We start from the raw sequence: 19,547 nt of genomic DNA on the forward strand, positions 1-19,547 counted from the left end.
TGAGTTAGGAGAAGCAGAGAGGAGCACCAACTCGGAAGCTAAGTAATGTACTGCTGTGGATGAGGTCAGCAACAAAAGGTATTTTAGCCACTTAAAAAAGGTAAAAAAATATATATATATATCTGTTTAAGTGTATCCTATATTTAGAATTTTTTTTGCCACTTTATTTTGCTGTCAGGCAGAATTTTCTGATGGGAAACTGCTGTCATACAAGCCAAATATCTCTCTCTCCAAACCAACCAAACTCCATAGGCAGAATCAGTAATTTGACACTGCAGAAAACAGAGCTGCTGGTCTCCTCCTGCCACAGTCAATTGTATTGTGTGACTTCAGTGAATCTGACCTATCCCTTTAAAACACCAATGTCACACAATAACACAAACAAATTAAGAAATCAAGGCAGCAGTACACCAGCAGCTCCCATGTTCTGTGAAGTAAAATTACTGATTTTGTCTATGGAGTTTTGTCTGTTTGGAGAGAATGATGTTTGGCTTGTAACATCGGTCTCCCATCCTTAAAGGCTGTTTGGCAGCAAGGTAAAACAGTGAAAATATGTTAAATACAGAATACACTTAGATCTTTAGATGGACCATTTAAAAGTGGCTAAAATACATTTTGTTGTTTTAGAACCGTGCAGACGGGGCGAGCTGTCCCTTTAGCTATCCCTTAAGTGCACATATATATGTTTCTTATATCAAAAGATGACTACTGCATTTGAAACAGTTGGTGAGTTAAGAAGGAAAACGTAAATAATGTTAAATTGCCCCTTGTCTCCCCTACTGAAGCTGTGACAGGTACACTCTTATTTCAACCCAATCAAATCAAAAGTCAGTCTGCTTCAAGTGAAGCCATGACATAGCAGAGGTGACTGAGGTCTCTTTCTTCTGTAGGATATTTTCCTCCCTGATGAGGAGGAGGCGGGTAAGCCACTCACGTGATTAATTTTTGTCTGTGATGCCCGGTTTGAGCCACGTCAAGTTCAACAGACCTAATCTGGACTAGACCGGATTTGGTCCGTCTTCCCTTGGAAATAAAAGCATACAAAATTCTATAGTTGAGATGCTTCTAAGAAGAACACATTTTATTAAATAGCACCTTTATTAGAACTCATTTTCATCTTGCATTATAAAAATTAACAGTCATCATGAAAAAAATATATAATTATTATAAAAATCAACAACAAAGCAACAGTAATAAAATATAGCCTGACATTTTGACTAAAATGAAATGTCTGGAGCCAGAAAATATCAGCTGAGGCTTAAAATAAACTAAAATAAAGGTTAGACTTCTGAATTTAGGTTTAATGAGTAAGTCTTTCCATGACATGGATGATAATAGTGACTATAATTTGGGGATTGTTGGCGATCCATCTTGAACTTAGTCAGTATTATCTCTTAAAATTCTGCTTATACTCATGCTTTTGTCTGGTTATGCATTTTCTTGACTGTAATCCTCTATATTTTTAGCTGTTTGCTCGGCAGTAATGGAAAATAGTAACTTTTATTTAAAGTTAAATAAATAATTAAAAAAACATAAATAATGAACAGCAATCTTATGATAATTCTGCACATGAAATCAGAAATATCTGTGTATTATGTATGAACATATTGTATTTTAATGTAGCTACTGGAAATGTTATTTATTTCACGTTACATAACTCAAAATAAAGAAGTACAAACGCTTCTTTTTATTTTGAAAATTCTTGCCGGATATGGGTTTTCGTATCGCAGGACGCTTAACGGTCGTGCGCGAGCTGCGGCTCTGTATATTTTAAGGTGAGCACGTTTAGTTTGGAGCGGAGTTAAAAACCGGACCGAGGCAGCTGCGGTGAAGACAGCGGCTCAGACAGCTCCGTCTCCGGTGGAAACACCCCAGACAGGTGCAGTTAAACCCGACATCTCGGATTAAAACACAAAAACGGAGAGTTTCGTGGGACTTGGCGGTGTTTCAGACCTCGTTAAAGCCGCACCGACGATGCTCCGCTCCGCGTTACTGGCTTGACGTGACAAAGTAAAACGGAATAAGAAAAGTGCGAGGAGTTTGAGGGGACGTTTTTTTGTTCTTCTCGTGTTCGTGTGTTGACTCTCGTCTGAGTGACTGTCGCAACACGCTGCGGTAGGTGAACTACTGGAAACCTGAGGGAAAAGCGGATTTTTTTTTTTTTTTTTTTGGACCCTTCTCTTGGCTTGTTTCGCCGTTTCCAGCTCAGAATGTATTTCCAGCTTCTTCTTCTCGGATTTTAAATGAAACCTAAGAAGAAGTCAGTGACAGCCGAACCAGAGCGGTGCGGATTCGCCGCCTGATGCCTTTTTCGCCCTCTCCTCTCCATGAATTGCGCAAGGAATTTCATTTTTGAATTCTTAATTTGAGAATGACTAATCACACGGACAGATCCCACTGCTCTTTCCTCTCCTCTGCTTGATATTTATTCTAGTCTAGCCCTTTTCTGGGGGGAGGTAGGCACGCAGGATTCCTGTGTTTTAAGCCAGGGCGCGCGTCATCTCTCCACTGATGTCCATTGATTTATGATTTTTGGGGGCATTTATCGGGTTTCGCGCAAGGACTTGGATCCGCTTCGGGAACGCTGGGTTTGTCTCCTTCCCCAGTTTGTCCAATTTGGAGCAGGATACTTGTAACTTTCTTCTCCCCATGTGGAAAAAAACGCTCTCCTTTGCCTGGAGAAGACGCGGTTTGGCCGTGCCTTAGGTTTGCTGCTCTGTAAAGACACTGTCAAGACTGGACAATAACATTTCTGAAGACCTCGACTGAGGCATCGCGCACACTGTCACACACAATATCTATTGCGCATTATTCAACTTAAGACCCTCGGAAGAACTGCAACAGCATCGTGTGGAGGCTAACACCTGCAGAGAGGTTTATTTATCCACCATCAGGCTACTGGAACAACTGGGATTTAACATCCTCCTGCTGGGATTTCTACCATGTCAGGTGTACGGGATTGCAGATGGACTCTCCTCATCTGTGTGGCGGCGCTTTCATATGGTGAGTGGACCCCCTCCTCTTCCTCCTCCTCCTCCTACCCTCCTCCCACACTGCCCCCCACCCCCCCCCCCTTCAGTAGGCTTTCAGGATCATGAGTGTGTTGCATAGAAAAGTGATGGTGCCAAATTTCTGCAACATGCAACTGCAGAGCTGGCCGCTGCTCTTACTGGTCATTTCTCAGGATGGACACACACACACGCACATTTTTAGAGCATCCTCGACATATATTCTCAGAGGAGGTACATGCAGGAATGTTACGGTACTTTTGTTTTTGTAAGTTCAACACTGAGAATCGCAGTTACACTTAAGTTACTACAGGAATAAAGCAGGAATCTACACTACTTGAGATATAAATAGCACAGCACAACAGATATTTGATTTTTGGGGCCACTAACTATATTAAGGAGTAAAAAAAAATCACATTGGCTGATATTCTTTGTACATAATATAGAATATAGTGACCAAGGTATGTAATGGAGGCAGGATATTATACAGTTTAACAATATATTATTGTCCAAAATGACATCAGGCCAATGAAATAGTAAAGTTTCACAGCTATTTTTAATCATTAGAAATAAAACTGCAATGATTAATCGATCAGATAATTAAATTACTAGCCAGCCAATCTGATAGTTAAGTAGTAGCAGTAGTTAAATGTGAATATTTTCTGTTTTCTTTACTCCTCTATGAGTGTAAACTGAATAATCTTTAGGTTGTGGGCAAAACAAGATATTTGAGGGCATAATTTTGGACTTTGGGAAACATTGATCAACTTTTTTCATGATATTGACATTTTATAGATGAGAAAATGATGAAACGGTTTGACAATGAAAATAATTATTACTTTCAACCCCAATTATAAATATAAACCAAAAAATAACTCAAATGCAGGAAAAAAGTACAAAATGTACTTGCCCAAAGTCAATTTTTTACTTATCCCTGTACAAATGGTTTTATTAGAGGTTATTAAATAGAATGAAAGCCTAAAGTTCATTGTCATGTTTAATCTACCAGAAGATATTCTGTTTAATAAGATAATAAACAAAAAAAAGGAGTAAATCTTCATATGAGTGGCTGAAAATGGCATTTTCTGTCATATTGCATGAAAAATTACCTAAACAACTAACTGATTATCTAAATAGTTTAGGCTAATAGTTCTTATCACTTGCTCAGTCAGGATAATGGGGTTGCCACATTCACTTGCCCAACATGTAGTTTTACTAGCCCCAGGCAAGCAGACAATCCCTACTGTTAGAGTAACACAAATGGTGTCTGAAATTTGCAGGGACAGATCAGGTAGGAGCTGAACCACTGGTAGTACATCATCGTTACAGTTGCTCGCTCGTGAGAACAGACTCACAACATTTAACACCGCTGTTGTGTCTACCGCCTCCATCTGATTTCTTCGTGTGTGTCTGTGTGCGCGCAAAGTCGTCTCTGTCACAGCGGGGGGGCTCTTGCACAACAGATAACCGTATAGTTTGTCCTACATACACAGAGTGTATGAAATCCCAAATCAAACAACCCAAAGATGATTTCCTGACATGCCCTAGTGATCTAGTTGGACTCCAAAACACTAATCCTCCTTTAATAACAAACTCCTTTTTATTGATGCTGCGGCGGCACTGTTTCCAGCTGTAAGAAGAGTATGACATTGCACGGCTTAAGTGCACTGCCGAAAGGCAAACTGAACACCTCTCACAGTATCAGTTTATTCATTTGGAGCTCTATTTAAAAGCGCTCGGATTTAGTAGGAGTGTATCGAGCACTGAAGTAACACGCACTAAGGCAGAGTGCAATTCTCTCCATATTTACTGCATCCATCCCTTGTTTGCTGTCAGGCATTCTGCACAATATCTCCCCTCTCCTACTCATTTTCACTAAGTCTTGCCTCAATTTCATTACCACACAAAGGAAACGCCTACGTGTGCACTAAAGAATATACTCCCCTTGATGGCTTCACCAAGGCTGCGAAGCAAGTGTGCCGCAATACTCTGCCTACACAAAAGCCTGCTAACGCCTGTGGTCAGCCTTGCTCAGTGCAGGGATACCCACCTTCCTGGACAATGAAGGCGCTGCTGTCAAAAGTAATTGCAGTAACAGATTTGGCGCATGGCCGGCTGCCTCCGAGGATGGTTTCAGAGGCTCTTGGCCTCACAGACCTCAAGTTCTACACACACACACAGACACACACTCACACACACACGGAAGCCATGCTGCACTCACCCTTGTAGTTTAAGCCACTCGCTCCTTGTCACACTCGTATGCTAAGTAAACGATTTGTAAGAACACCTCAAGAGAAACACAGTTGACTTGCTGGATGAACAGCTAAGCAGACAAATCCCCAGGTGTGAAAAAGCAATATCATGGACTTTAAGATCGCTCTGGGTAAAATACAGTACTGTAATGAATCCATTATTCCGCATTCTTCTCACCTCAAATTTAAATTTTCATATATATTGGCTCATGCATAATGTCGTAAACAAGCTAACGATTCAGTTTCCCGCAGAGTTGATTAAATAAAAATCTTGTTATCAAGATGCCATTGCGATGGGTCATATTAGCTAAGGCAGGGTGATAGCAAGTATGTCTGTTTAAATGCCTGAAGAGAAGTCTGCCTTTTCTTCTCCACCTTTCTCACCAGGTCAGAGGTCACGTGCAGTGCAGCATTCCTGGAGCTGATAGAGATTAAGGTTTTTCAAGGACACTTCAGCAAAGTGTGTTTGATCTGATGAGGCGTTTGAAGCCAAGTTTGCTGGTTACTCATTGTGCAATGATACATCCAGGTTTTCTCACAGTTAAAAAAGCACAAGATAACAGAATGAAGGTGTAACCTAGATTTTTATTTTTTTTGACAGTCGTGCTGATACAAGGCAGCAGAACAGTACTTTTTAAATACCTTGTAGTACAAACCCCTTTTTACATTTAACAAAAGCAGGTGAGCTAAACACACGCAGCTGTAACGATAACTAAACTAAATCAGGAACTGTTGAATTTAAAATACGTAAACGAGATTAAGAATCTGATCACACACTTTTTGTACATGAAAGTCCTCCATACTCAGTCAGACACATTTTGACTGGTGCCAAAAAATATTGAGCTTGGTCACCCAGTCTGAGTTGAACCAATTTTATTTGTATAGCACCAAATCATAAAAGAACATTTAATATACAGTTATATACAGTAGAAGGAATTGTCATCTGCCTTTTAATTATGTCAGTGTTGTCAACCTTTGGGAGTGGGAAACCCTCAGAAAATACGACCAAGCCTACATTATAACACTGGTGCACGCATTGTAATTTAAATGATCGTTAATAGCTTTTACCATTTGTGGAGTGGCTGCTAATTTAATGTTATAAACTGTATTTAGGGCTGCAACTAACAATTATTTTCATCATTAATCTATGGATTATTTTCTCAATTAATCAATTAGTGGTTTGGTCAGTGAAATATCAGTAAATGGTTTCCTATAGTCCAAGTTGACATCCTCAAGTATCTTGTTATGTTAAAAAGACAAAGATCGGTTTACTGTCATAAGGAGACTAAATAAACCAGAATATATTCACATTTTAGAAGATAAAATCTGAGATTTTGGCATATCTTATTAAAAAATAACCTAAAATGATTATTAAAATAGTTATCTTGAATATATTTGAGGTGTTGGTGTCACTAAGAGCTGCATCCTGGCGCCATGGCAACCCATGGTCGTGATCTCATGAAAACCCATGGGGATCTTGACCCCTAGGTTGAGAACCACTGCCCTCGTGCACAAAACATAGGATGTTTTGTCTGACCAAAACCCAAATATATTCAGTTTACTTGCAAGTGTTATGTTGAACTAGGTGTGGCAAACGCAGTGATTAAGTACTGCTGATTGCTCAGAGCTGCGTCTGCAGTCAGATGCATAACACGGCCCGGGGAGCGGTGTTTGCCCAGTCATGGTTTGTATGTAGTTGGCAGCCTTCCCAGCACCAGCCTATCTGTGAGAGTAGACACTGGACAGAGAGCAGACAAAGCAGCAGTGTGGCACACCAGCTCTCATGTTCTGGCCTAATTGATTTACATGTGGTGAAATGAAGCCTTCACTCTGTTGGTGTGTTTGTGAAGAGGTTTCCTGCGTTTCCATCCTGTTGTATGTAAAAAACAGCTCCGTGCACGTAGTTTAAACCTTGCTGTCTGTCCATATGCATCAACACCTTGTGACTGCATAATGAGTCAGTGTTGCTGTTTAGCTGTCCTGTTTTTGTTCTACGCCGTGGTGATGTCAAGATGTCGCATTGTTGTTGGCGCTCCTGCCACTTTAGTTTGTGTTTGCGTCCATTAAGCATATGGTTTTTATATTTAGCTAGCAGCTCTCGGCCCATGCTTAGGGGAAGAGGTTTTTGTGGCATTTGCTGTCGGCGTCAGATAATGGTAAAACCCGTTTGGAGCATGGCACCCTTTTGCAAGTCGTAGTTTTTGTTTATTTATTTATTTTTTAAATTTTCAGTGACAGATGGGCTCAAGGCTAAAACCAGTCCGTGCTCTCTGAACAGCAGGGCAACCACCTACTGGAAACAATGAGAAAAAGAAGCTGTTACTGGAAAGACAGGTCCTTGCTTTACTTGCAGCTTTGTTTTGTAATTACAGCCACAGGTGGGCCTGTCAGTCTGTTGTAATTGATTTTCTCTAATTGTTGGAACAGGCCAAAACTGGATTTTTTTTTTTTAACTCGTAAAACGGTCTTTGAAATGTCTTTGAAGCCCGGCTACGCTTGAATCCCTTCCATGCTCTGCTCTGCTCTGTATTTTTGCTCCTTGCTTGATCGTTGTGGAGTGAATTCTAAGGCTGTTGTCCTTCATCAGCTGTGAAAGGAACCTTTTGTGAAGCACTGGAACCCTCAGATGTAGCGTGATGTGCAAGACCTCTACCAAGGGCTTCAGGGCTTCTTGCTGAAAGGAGTGCACTACTTGTTTACAGCGCATTACTCCTTTTGTTGGTCGACCTTATTGTCAGAATCTTGAAATATTTGAATCATGAAAGAATGTGTTTTTTGTGGCCAGAGATGAATACCTCAGTGGAATCAATTTACCATGTTGAATATACCTTTACTTGGATTTGAATCAAGTAAAAAGCCCCATTTCTGAAAGGTGAAGATTAAGTACAGTAAATAAAACATGAACTAAAGGGTTTTCAGTTCATGGATTGGCTTGAGACAGACATTTCATGGCAGGAGATTGTTTGCCATTTATCTCTCTCCTCGTCAAGGCTTCTAAGGCAAGTCATTCAAAGCATCAACTGAAGCTAATACATTGACTGTGGATTACCTCATACAGCCTCACTTCCAATAATCTTAACTATCCCTTTAAGTTGCATATGTGTCTGACAACTCTTTTAGACAAGGGTAATATTTAAACAGTTTATGAATCCAATCCATACATGTGCACTTTCTTGCACTTAAGCAGTGGAAGCAATTATTTTTCATTAACTTTTCATTCTAAATGATAGAAAATAAGCTCTTTCTGAACTAATCTACCACTATTGTACATACAATAATTACATGAGCTAACTATTAATTTGTGTGGCAGGTGGTCACGCTTTGCTGTATAAATGTATATATGCAAAGTTTCCAAGTCTCCAGTTTTATTTTGCCATCTTTACTTCATTTATAGTAATTCTATTATTAAAATCATCTTTTCCTTTACAGCAGATAATTTCAGAGAAATGTACCTATGACATTTTCACAGAATCTATTCATAACAGCAAAGAATTTCCTGGTTCACTGAAGGAGAGAAGGGGATACAAGCACTTTTTGTGATTGCACGGACGTCTCGTGGTTCTGTAACTATTCTCAGCAGGGAAGCAATCTGTCTTCTGCGTTAGGCGATCACATATGTTTGGTATAAAATCTGTTCTTATGCACTGCACCTCGCTCACAGATTCCACAGTGCCTTTGATTTGAAATAGCTATCTCTACTGCCTGTGGTATTATGAGTCAGACATGGGAATATTTTTACCGACTTGATTCCACATTTGCATTGTGGGAAAAACACCTGTAAAATGGATTGAGATGCACAACAGTATATCTCACCATTGCATCGAGAGGAATGGCCACTTCTTGGACATCCACTGGGAAGGACGTTACATGTTAGCTCTGTCTTTTATCAGGTTTTTATCACCAAGATGTGTTGCCACCTGCTGTTGCTTTTCCTCTAATTCCTGTGGTCTGGTCATGAAATGGCAATATATTGCATGCTTAATAAGTTGCCTCCCCTGACACACTGAAAGAGAATGAGATTTCTGAATAAAGAAAGGTTACACTGAAGGTGGCCCCTTTAATTCCTCTAAGAGGACGACATGGAATACAAATTTGGTAGAAATGGTATGTGACATTATGTCAACATATGGCAGATGTCTAGGAGTGGGGCAAGACCTCCCCTGTTGTACAAAGTGGTCGGGGCTTTGCAGCCAGAATTGTATAACCTCTCAGAAGGTCTGAATAGCAGTTCTTATAAAGCTGTCACTCTCCCTGTGCAAGGAAACGGTTACTTACTTTATATTTAAACCCTTTGTTCAATGCTTTCAACTGCAACTTTTACTCATGGTTGAGCGGATTTTGGTGAGAATGGATAATTGAGCCCAGTGCATTCATCAAACAGTGCACAATGAATTTGATTCACATTAAAGGAATACTTGCTTGCTTTCTGGCAGGGACAAGATTGATGCCAGTTTCATACCTGACCATATAAGGGTATAGCATAGCCTGGCACAAAAAATCTTGGTGGGACAAATTGTCCATTTGACATTTGGGTTTTTGTGCAAATTAAACAAACAAGATATAACATTAATTGATGAGCTTTAGGAGGATTTCATGACCTAGGGATAGAGCTAGGCTAGCTGTTTCCACCTGCTTCCAGTCTTAGGGTTAATCTAAGCTGACTGACTGCCAGCTGTCGGAATTGCCTCAGATCCAGGCTAAAATGCTGGAGCTGCTACCTGGCCAGTGGCAGGTGTGCTCAGCACTAATACAAACTACACCTTCCAGGACCTGGAGAGAGAGACAAATTGCTAGCAGCAGCCCAGGGCAAGACACAAGGCTACAGGCCATGGAAGAGTGAGAGTGTTAATTTTGATGAGAATTTTAAATTTAGTTTTGGTCTTAGTTACTTACTGGAAATTGTACTTGATTAAAGTCACATTTTTAACAGTCAAGTTAGTCTGTTTTTGTCATAATTTTAGTCAGTGTTGTGGTCATAATTAAAGTCAATGTTTTAGTCATAGTTTACAGCTTCTTGTGCTGTAATGAATTTTGCTGAGAGATATTTCTCCTGGCTGTAAAAGTTCCAATTAGAAGTAAGCACACTTTGAACATCGATTTAGACATCTAGGCTGAGGATGTGTTAGTGACACTTTCTTTCATATAAAAATGAATGTGTATGTCATTATTGAAGCCTTGTCAGACACTGATACCTGACAAAACGGACATTTTATATATTACTGAGTTCGATTAATTCACCATCATGCCTCCCTCAATAGAACTCCAATATAAGGCATAAAAACCTGTAAACTGTCATTAAGGCAGATGAGCATTATCTGGGAAACAGAGAGAGACAGCCAGCGTGGCAGGGTGAATTGTCCGGATTAAACAAATAAGATATAATGTTAATTAATGAGCTTTAGGAGGATTTTGTCACCCATGGATAGAGCCAGGCTAGCTGTTTCCACCTGCTTCCACTCTTTGGGGTGATCTAAGGTAACTGCCAGCTGTTGGTATCACTTCCTGTACAGGGTAAAATGGTGTATCAGGTACCTGGCCACTGGCAGGTGCACCCAGTGGCACCAATATGGCCTCGGCCTACCTGGACCTGAAGAGAGAGACAAAATGCTAGCTGCGACCCAGGGCGAGGCCAGAGGGCTGTCACAAAGGACAGTCAGGTTAACATAACTGTAAATGATGAGAATTTTAAATTTAGTTTTAGTCTTACTCACTTACAGATTGTAAATTGTTAGTTGCAGCTGGTTAAAGGCATGTTTTAGTATTATGTTATTGTTTTATTTTTAGTCAGTGTTTTACTCTATGTTTTGGATATAATTTTAGTCTCCTTTCATCTGAAAAACTCCTCTCAGCTGAAAAAGAACATAAAACAGGAAAATAAAGCAGATTCCTGAGAGTAAAAATGGGAGAAACTTGACCTCAGACCACAGAAATTCAATTACAAGCTATAAAAGTACTGAGAGCTGAACACAAAGACTTGCATTTTAATGTAAGAAGATACGTTAATTGCTAATGTGCCCTGAATCCACAAACAACTTTGAGCTATACTAGCATTAAATTTTGTGTGATGTAACTGAGATTGTCTGCCCAAACAGAGGTATTATTTCTTGCCTTTTGTCATCAGGGCATTATGAACAGAGATTTTGCCATAATTTTGTCAGTATTTTATCCATTTACATCACTGTCACAAATTACTCATGAAATAAAAAGATGTCAGCAAATACCTCTTGTCAAAATTTTCATTGACAAAATTAACCCCGATCGTAAACGTATGTGAAGAGTATTGATCCAGCTTTAGGTGCCGCTGAACGGATTAGACAGTCCACAGATTTCAAATACTTACAAAAGGTGAAGCTCAAGCACACCATTCAGACAAAATTGAGAGAGGAAAAACAAAACACACACACACACAGGGAGGAAAAGACAAGGAGAGGCCAAATCTCCTGGACAAAGAATATTCCGATCCAAAACATCTGAAATGAGGCACCAAAAACCAGGGGAGACAGAGAAGTCCGATGGTCCATGAAAGAGAAGACTGAGTGAAAAGATAGAACAAGGAGGTGGGGAGGAAGTGAGATCGGATGCTCACGTATCACATCCTGTCAAATTCTGTAGAGGCCGGCAATGTCACCCTGTTCCCAGCAATTAGGTTGTTAATTACAAAACTGTAACACACAACACGTGAGAGGCATGATGGCCAAACACACTGACATACAGGCTATTAAGATGGACGACATGACAGCACCCCAAAGTGAAAGGATCTCCCCCTGGTGGCTGGCTGCAGAATAAGTCATAAACCTCACCCTTTCTGTGTGAGCAGATGGGACATGGGCCACATTAAAAAGTGAAAACACACATCAGTTTGGTTTTAATTACTTATTTGATGCTATGAAGAGGGGGTTTCACATCATGATGACAGTCTGAGACCTTGATACAGCGACTCAAATCCAGGTCACTACAACACCGACTCTGGCTAAGATTACACCACCAGTTCAAGACGGCAGTGCTTGTTTTAGGATATTTTACTTTTATTTTTGTACAATGGGAGGAAGTGGAGACGCATTGTCCATATTTATTTACAGTCTATGGCTAAAAATATGAAAATAAGAACCATGTTTTAACAAAGTGGAACCCTCTTTGAGTGTCCTCTTGCATTCTTCACAGCAGAATTGTGTGAAACGCTAATTACCACAGATAAATATTACCTCTGGAAACTCTGAGCTTAGCTAACCTTAGCTAGGTAACCATAACAACTGTTTTTTTCTTTTCTGGTTTCTGGGAAAATTGAGGTTTACTTAGGCTGCTTTACTGTAATGATGGAGAATATCCTGTCCTTGTAAAGTGTTTTGTAGCACAGCATTTGCCAAGTAAAGGGGATTGTTACAAGACACAATTTGTGCTGTTCACCTTCTGGTCAAGCAACTTACCAACAGCTAAGTAGATTTACAGAGAATGCTAATGCTAGACCCATGTTTTGATAAGACAAATGTATTAGCAGGGTTCAGTCCACTGCACCCTCAACTTTTACTTGCCCCTATACAATCAGATAACAGCAGAAACTAAAGTTATTTGTCATGTTTGATCTGCAGTGTCTATGAAATTTCCGAAGATTGTGCAAAATCACCATTCCAAGTTCAAGGTGATGTCTTTAAAATCTTGCTTTGTCAGTACAAACCCAAAAATGTTCATATTGTTATGATAATAAATGGAGAAAAGCAGGACACTGAGAGGCTGGAAATAGCATATTTGCATTAAAAAGGATAAATGATCATTAATAATGAAAATACTTTGTTTAATTTTATTGTACCACTTGTCAAGTGAGTTGCTAGAGTTACTTGCCCAGCATGACATTTTACTTACTGTGGGCAATCGAGCAATCCTTGAATTGAACTCAACTCACATGTCTATAAGTGCAGGAATCTATTCTTATTTGGAACTGGTTCTTGATGCCCAGCGGAACAGATTTATAATCAATATTTCAATATTTTTATTTTTATTATTAATATTTATTTCCCCTCTGTGTTATAGTTGATGTGATCACTTTATCCTGAATATCTTTATACATGGCAAATAAAATGTGCATAACTTTATTGCTCCACAGGCTGAGTTTTATTATGCGGCTTACAGGGGCTTACGGTATATGCATTGGATATGATCACATTGTTGTGTTTGGAATTAATGTATCAGAATCAATATGTTGTTCCACCCAGTAAGACATAGCTAAACACAGCTCTGAGGTTTCGCAATGTAGAGGGCTCAATATGAAAAGGCGTTCTTTAATAGGATTCGACATGAGAGATAATGAGCTGTGGGTGTTTAAGATTAGTTATACATACAGTATGTGTCATTTGTCAGACTGTAGAGCTGGAGAGATCGACCAAGTCAAAGCAGATAAACCATGTGGTGCAGATGTGTCAGCTCTCCTGCTCTGCATATCAGCAGTAATTCTCAGTGGACTGCTGGCCTCCATATGAAGGATTTGTCTGCGATCAGTGCAGTGGAAACTGAAGAAATATGACCAGATTTTTAGCTTTCAGCACATCTTTCAGCATCTCCCTTACCACCCGTACACACAGACACACACATACACACTGAATTCCCAGTGCTACAAATCTGCTAAAGGACTCAGACATGCATGCTCCACTCTGGCAACCAACCTCAGCTTCCTCCTCTACAATCAGCCAACACTTAATTCGTTCCCAGCACAATATCGTTTTCAGCTGTGGGATTGCTTTTCCTGGAGCAGTTCGCCGTGTCTGCCTAGTGTTCTCAAAGTTCACGACTGTTTCTCATTGTCACCACAGCACAAGTGGAACAAGCTACATGCTCTTGTAGAATAATCTTAGCGTTAGACTTTGACAACCACTTCTATGAAGGTAGCTGGTGACGTTTTATTATGTCGTGTCAGATCATGTCGTGAAGATTTACTGTAAATACAAGCAGCAGGCTGACGAAAAAAAAAACAAAAAAAAAACCCTCTTGTCTGTGCTTGGTAATTACAAGAAGAACATGTGGGACTCCAGCATCTCACACTTTCAAAATACAAGTTGTAGAACTGTCAACAAAGTCTGCAAACACTGCAATGAATCCACTGACTGTGCTACTTATATTCAGTGAACACTAGTCTATTTGGAAAAAGCAAATATGTGCTGTATTGCATGTTTAGTTTGAGATTTATTTGAAATTCTCAACTAAAAATAAGTTTGAATGTGGGTATTCAAACTTAGATTTAAGGGGAACCACATTAATTTTACACATCAAAGTCTGTTTACACATATTAGGGGGTACTATGGCACATGTGAATTTGTATAAAGCCTTTTGTGGCTAGAGAGTGAGCACGAAATCTGGTGAGTTGCCTCAGCTCAGTTAGGGCTAAAGACTAAAGAAACACTCCAAATCTCCAATGAACTGCTGGTGATAGAGTAAACAATAATTTAATTGAATCCCTTTTTGGGCGGTGTGAAGTTAGAAACAAGTAAGCATGCCAGACCTCTGTTGCTCACTCCTCATCTCTGCAATGGCAATGGCATCTCTGCATCTCTGAAAATGCCGCTGTAAAGTCAACATAGCAAACCCGCCCCATATTAGATAAATGGTTGTGATTGGCCTGACGAGACCCAGGACAGGTGGAAGTTTAACTGAACTTGGATGTTCGTTTGGTTTACAAGTTATAACACACTCAAATCTCTGCCTGAAGTGTCAGCAGTTGAGTTGCATGGTGGGTAATGTAGGCAGCAGGTTTTTGGCAAGGTAGAAGAATACATGGAAAAAGACTGTCTCTGGTTCTGCGGCATTGATTTTATGACATTGTTCTAATTTTCCACTTCCAAAATGAAGTGAATGCAGCCTTAGTGATGACTACAGGTGGAACAAAAATGATTAATGATTGTTTTTGTTTTTTTTGTTGATCAGCAGAAAATTAATGACCAACATTTTCGATTACCAAGTTCCAGTTTCTGCTTCACATTTGTGAGGATTTGTTACTTCCCTTTGTCTTGTGTGTTAACAGTCTGTCTTTTGATTTTGGTCTGTCTCTGATGGTTTTCTGACACTATTTTAATCAAATGTTATGTCGATTAATCAACACGATAGAGTAATTTGCAGCAGCAGTCTTGCAGTTCTAACAAATGTTTTCCCAGTTAAATTTTAAAGATGTGTACAGTGAAAGTGGTAACTGACAGTTCTGTTGTGATTTATGATGAATGGTCCTACCTGTATACCTGCCTCTAGATGTTAGATGTAGCTGTCAGCTCCTTTTGTTAATTCCCTGAACATGACAAGATGTCTCCTCTTTGTGAGTGACAGGCTTTCCATTTTGCACTTTGAGTTTGTGTGTGTGGAGAACACAGCGGCTTTTCAAGTTGATGTAAATAAACATCGCAGTGTGGTCTGTAGTCTGGCCGTGGTTTTTGATTTTGCTGGAGTTCTGCCAGTCCTGACGGCTTCAGCGTTTAGCCTTGGGTTACACAATCTGTTTTACCACAAGTTCACAGAGCTGTTGTATTTACTGAATGTAACAGTTTTCATTTAAATCAGTTTCTGCCTCAGTATTACTCAGAAATTTCTACTATTTAACATATTACTTGTAGCTTGGTAGCAGGTTTTGTCATAGACTGTTGTAATTTGTGAAAATTGTGACACATCGTGGCATTCTTAGAAAAAATAAAATTGCAGCAAAAGTTGTGAATATGACTAAAACAAATACTTTGTAGTGGTATGTGCAGCTTTGCCAAATACTCATGAAATGACAACAAAAAGCTGAAAAAGAACTGACAATGAACCGATTTGTGAAGCGAACACAAACCTCAGTTTATTGTGTCGAGTTTGTCTCCAAAATAACCCTGACATCAATCAATAATGGCGTCTAGGATTTGTTGACTGTAGAGTGTGCATATCTGCTGAACATACACTTTGAATCTTAGTCACATTGATTTTAACGCAGGGAAGCAAATGCTTTACAAATTAGGCCACCATAGCATTGACTGCACTGGATTTGCCTGACTTCAGTGATCATGTTGTGTACAAACAGTGGCTTCTGTTGTCTTGTCATCTTTAATTCAAGCACATTCATCAGTGGTGACAAAGGGGAACTCAGTGAGCACTCAAATCTAGACAGAAAACAGCACAGAGAAGTGGCATAAGTGAATCAGGATCTGATAGAAAACAAAATGCTCAAATGCATCCTGGGCTTCGGGGTTCATATTAGATTCCCTACTTCCACCTCCTGCCAACAAGCCATTGATTCAGGATATAATCCAAACTGTGTCAAACGGAACTCCATCTCTGACCTGTGAAATCATTACTAATTAAATTTCAAATTAAATGCTGGAACATTAACCCACTTTTTTTTAAAAAAACCCAAAAAACTATGTCATGGGCATCAGTACACTTAAAAGGGATAGTCTGAGTGATTTGAAGTGGGGTTATATGAGGCACCTATCCATAGTCAGTGTATTACCTATAGTAGATGCCCTCTCTTTGGTAAAGCAGCAGGAGTACCAGTGTAGAAAGATAAGCAGTGTACTCCTGTGGACAGGGCCAGTGTACACTGTATTTGGAATATTTTCACAACTTAACCTTACTGGCAGTCAACCTTTTTTGACAGGAAACCGCTGTTACGTAAGCCAAATATTGCTTTCTCTCGCTCAGCTAGACTCAACTGGCAAAATTAGTAATGTTATCTTGCAGTAGGCAGGAGTTGCTTGTCTACTGCTGCCTCAGTGTGCTAGTTTGTTTGTGTTACTGCATGACTTTACTGATTTATGAGGTGAGTTTGAAGTTTGAATCCACCGCAGCAAAAGACCAGCAACTCCCATGTTCTGTGAGGTAAAATGATTGATTTTGCCAGTGGGGTCTGGTGGGTTTTGGAGGCAGCAATATTTAACTTTTTTAAAAGCCGCTTCCCAACAGAAAAGGCTTTCTGACAGCAAGGTAAAGTGCTGAAAATATTCTAAATATCTAAAAAAATCTGTTTTCCTGAAGACCCTGTCCACACCAATGCATTGCTTATTTTCCTACACTGGTAGTCCTACTGCTTCTCCACACTGGGGGTGTGCTGACCATCATTATAGGTAATGCACTGACTATGGAGAAGTACCTAATACAACCCCACTTCAAATAATTTGAACTATCCCTTTAAGTCTGAGTTTATTTTTCTCCCGTGGAGAGAAAATAAAAAAGATGTCCATTTTCAGCTGTGGACCCCATAAAATCACATTCAGCTCTATCTAAAAATGGCAGAACACATAGAGAAGGAACCACTCGCTCAGTCAGACCACTCACAGTGTCAACCATTACAGGATGAACTCAGGGAAAGAAACCTTCACTCACTCACTGTTGGTGTTTTTGAGAACAATACTGATAACCTATTTCATTAAAGCAGACTGAAACTCATCCGTGTTCTTGTTGATCTCGTACGGATCAGTCTGACATCAGTTTTGAACTCTAACTGTTCTGCATGGAAATAGATTTTTGCTTTACATATGCAGTGCTTAGCTCTGAATTAGACATCGACAACTGTCCCTGAGCTGGTTTGCAAAATATTGTTGGTGCACTTGTTGTGCTGTAATAGAATTAAAGGTTCTGGCCTTACTTGACTTGAGTCTATATTATTTAACTGTGTGCTCTGTGGTCTATGAAAGCATCAGTTTTTTCCTACCCCGGAGCATACAGCCAGTTTGAGCAATGCTCAGTGTAATCAATTCTTTTATTGGGTTACATAGGCTTTGAGAGAAGAAGGAATCACTGACTATTATAATGGTCTCTGCTATGCTATATTAGCTCCAAAAGACATTATAATAATTTTTACTATAAGCCTATGAAACAGGATTTAACCCACACAAAGGAAAAAAAGCTGCCAGCTCCTCCACTTTTTTTTTTGCTTTGGGCCGGGCTAGTGTTTGATTAAAATTCTAGTTTATGTAAAATGTTAGCCTTACATTTCAGTAAACATTGCTCACTCGCTGTCTTTGATGAATAAAAAATAACTTGTAGCACTTAAACCTGTCCTTAAGCAGTTATGTTAAATTAGTGATATCCCTTTTCCCCCATGCATCTCAATTTTTACATCTGCCATGCTTACAAATTCTGCTTGAGGAATCGCTTCTCTGAATTTAAATCGTATGTGTCCACTCAGATCTTAACCTGACGTTGAAGCAGTTGACACTCCCCATGTGAAATACAGGCAATTTCCGTCTGTACCTCCCTGATGGAGTAACGTGAAACTGGAGCACTTGCATTAGAAGCAGTCTTCCTAACTTTATCCTCTGTCTTCTCCTGACATGGAGATGTGCTTTAAGAACCTGTTCAATTAATGCTGGTTTAATCTTTTGGTTCTTAAAGCAGGGTATTAAAAAGGGTCCCGGGGGGCACAAGCAAAAATGAGAAATTGATTAATTTCCCTGTCATTTAATTCACGAGAAAAGATACCAATTAGAGAGAATATGAAAAATATTTTTCCAATCTATATTGTAATGGTGGGGGGCGGCTATGTGAGCTGCACGTGCCACACTACAACAACAGCAGTGTGCCTTTTAACAAGTCAATTTTATTTATTTAATTAGGGCGCATTTCATAAAGAGCAGGTCTAGACCATACATACACACTGTACATACATACATAATATTATTGAATTAATATTAAAGATAAAATAAAGGCAAAATTTATAGAAACCCAACTCTTCCCTCCATAAGCAAGTGCATGGTGACAGTGGCAAGAGAAAAAAATCCCTGTTGGTGATATTAGGGTTGGACGATTGGATGAATATATCGCCCATCAGCGATGGGCTGAATCCATCGCAGATTGTCTTTTTTCTTTGGCCGATTTTTTGGGGGGGATATTTGTCATATTGTCTAGTGTAATGGTCTGCGGAGTGACGGCCGCTGCCCAACAACGCACTCTCATCCAGCGACACGGTACACACTCGCTCAGCTGGACCATGAGTGCACTGAGCTGAGTGAGACGTGAGAGGTGAACAGCCTGCAGAGTTAGACTCCTGTGGTGAATTAAGGTTTTAATTCGACCAAACCAGAGTTGGTGATTGTTGGAAGGGTGAACAGACCAACAAAGACTGTTTAGGTGAGTTTTACATGTGTTTCTGTCGAGTTTAAATGAAGTGTGTTTTATGAGGATTTAACAAGCCACTTAAGCTCGTTTTAGTTTGGTAAAAGAGAGAAACTTAAATTTAGAAGGTGAATGATTGTATTTCTCTTTTTTAAAAGGAAAATAGGTGTGAGAAAAGGAAGGAATAAAAGGAAAACACTCGACAGTCCAACAACCGCAGTGCCGTCCG

At 39.7% G+C, this 19,547-nt stretch overlaps 1 protein-coding gene across 1 annotated transcript in view; it reads left to right on the forward strand.

Moving 5' to 3' along the window:
* The first annotated feature begins 1,801 nt into the window (after nucleotides 1-1,801).
* The window catches only part of tmem132e (transmembrane protein 132E), a 519,725-nt gene continuing 501,979 nt past the window's right edge, over nucleotides 1,802-19,547 (forward strand). Inside the window, exon 1 of the mRNA XM_084730028.1 lies at nucleotides 1,802-3,003. Coding sequence (XP_084586154.1) covers nucleotides 2,943-3,003 — 61 coding nt within the window. The 5' untranslated portion in view covers nucleotides 1,802-2,942. The remainder of the gene's footprint in view (nucleotides 3,004-19,547) is intronic.

This window comes from Lutjanus erythropterus, chromosome 11, assembly GCF_056507025.1.
Source record: "Lutjanus erythropterus isolate fLutEry1 chromosome 11, fLutEry1.hap2, whole genome shotgun sequence".
Taxonomy (NCBI): Eukaryota; Metazoa; Chordata; class Actinopteri; order Lutjaniformes; family Lutjanidae; genus Lutjanus; species Lutjanus erythropterus.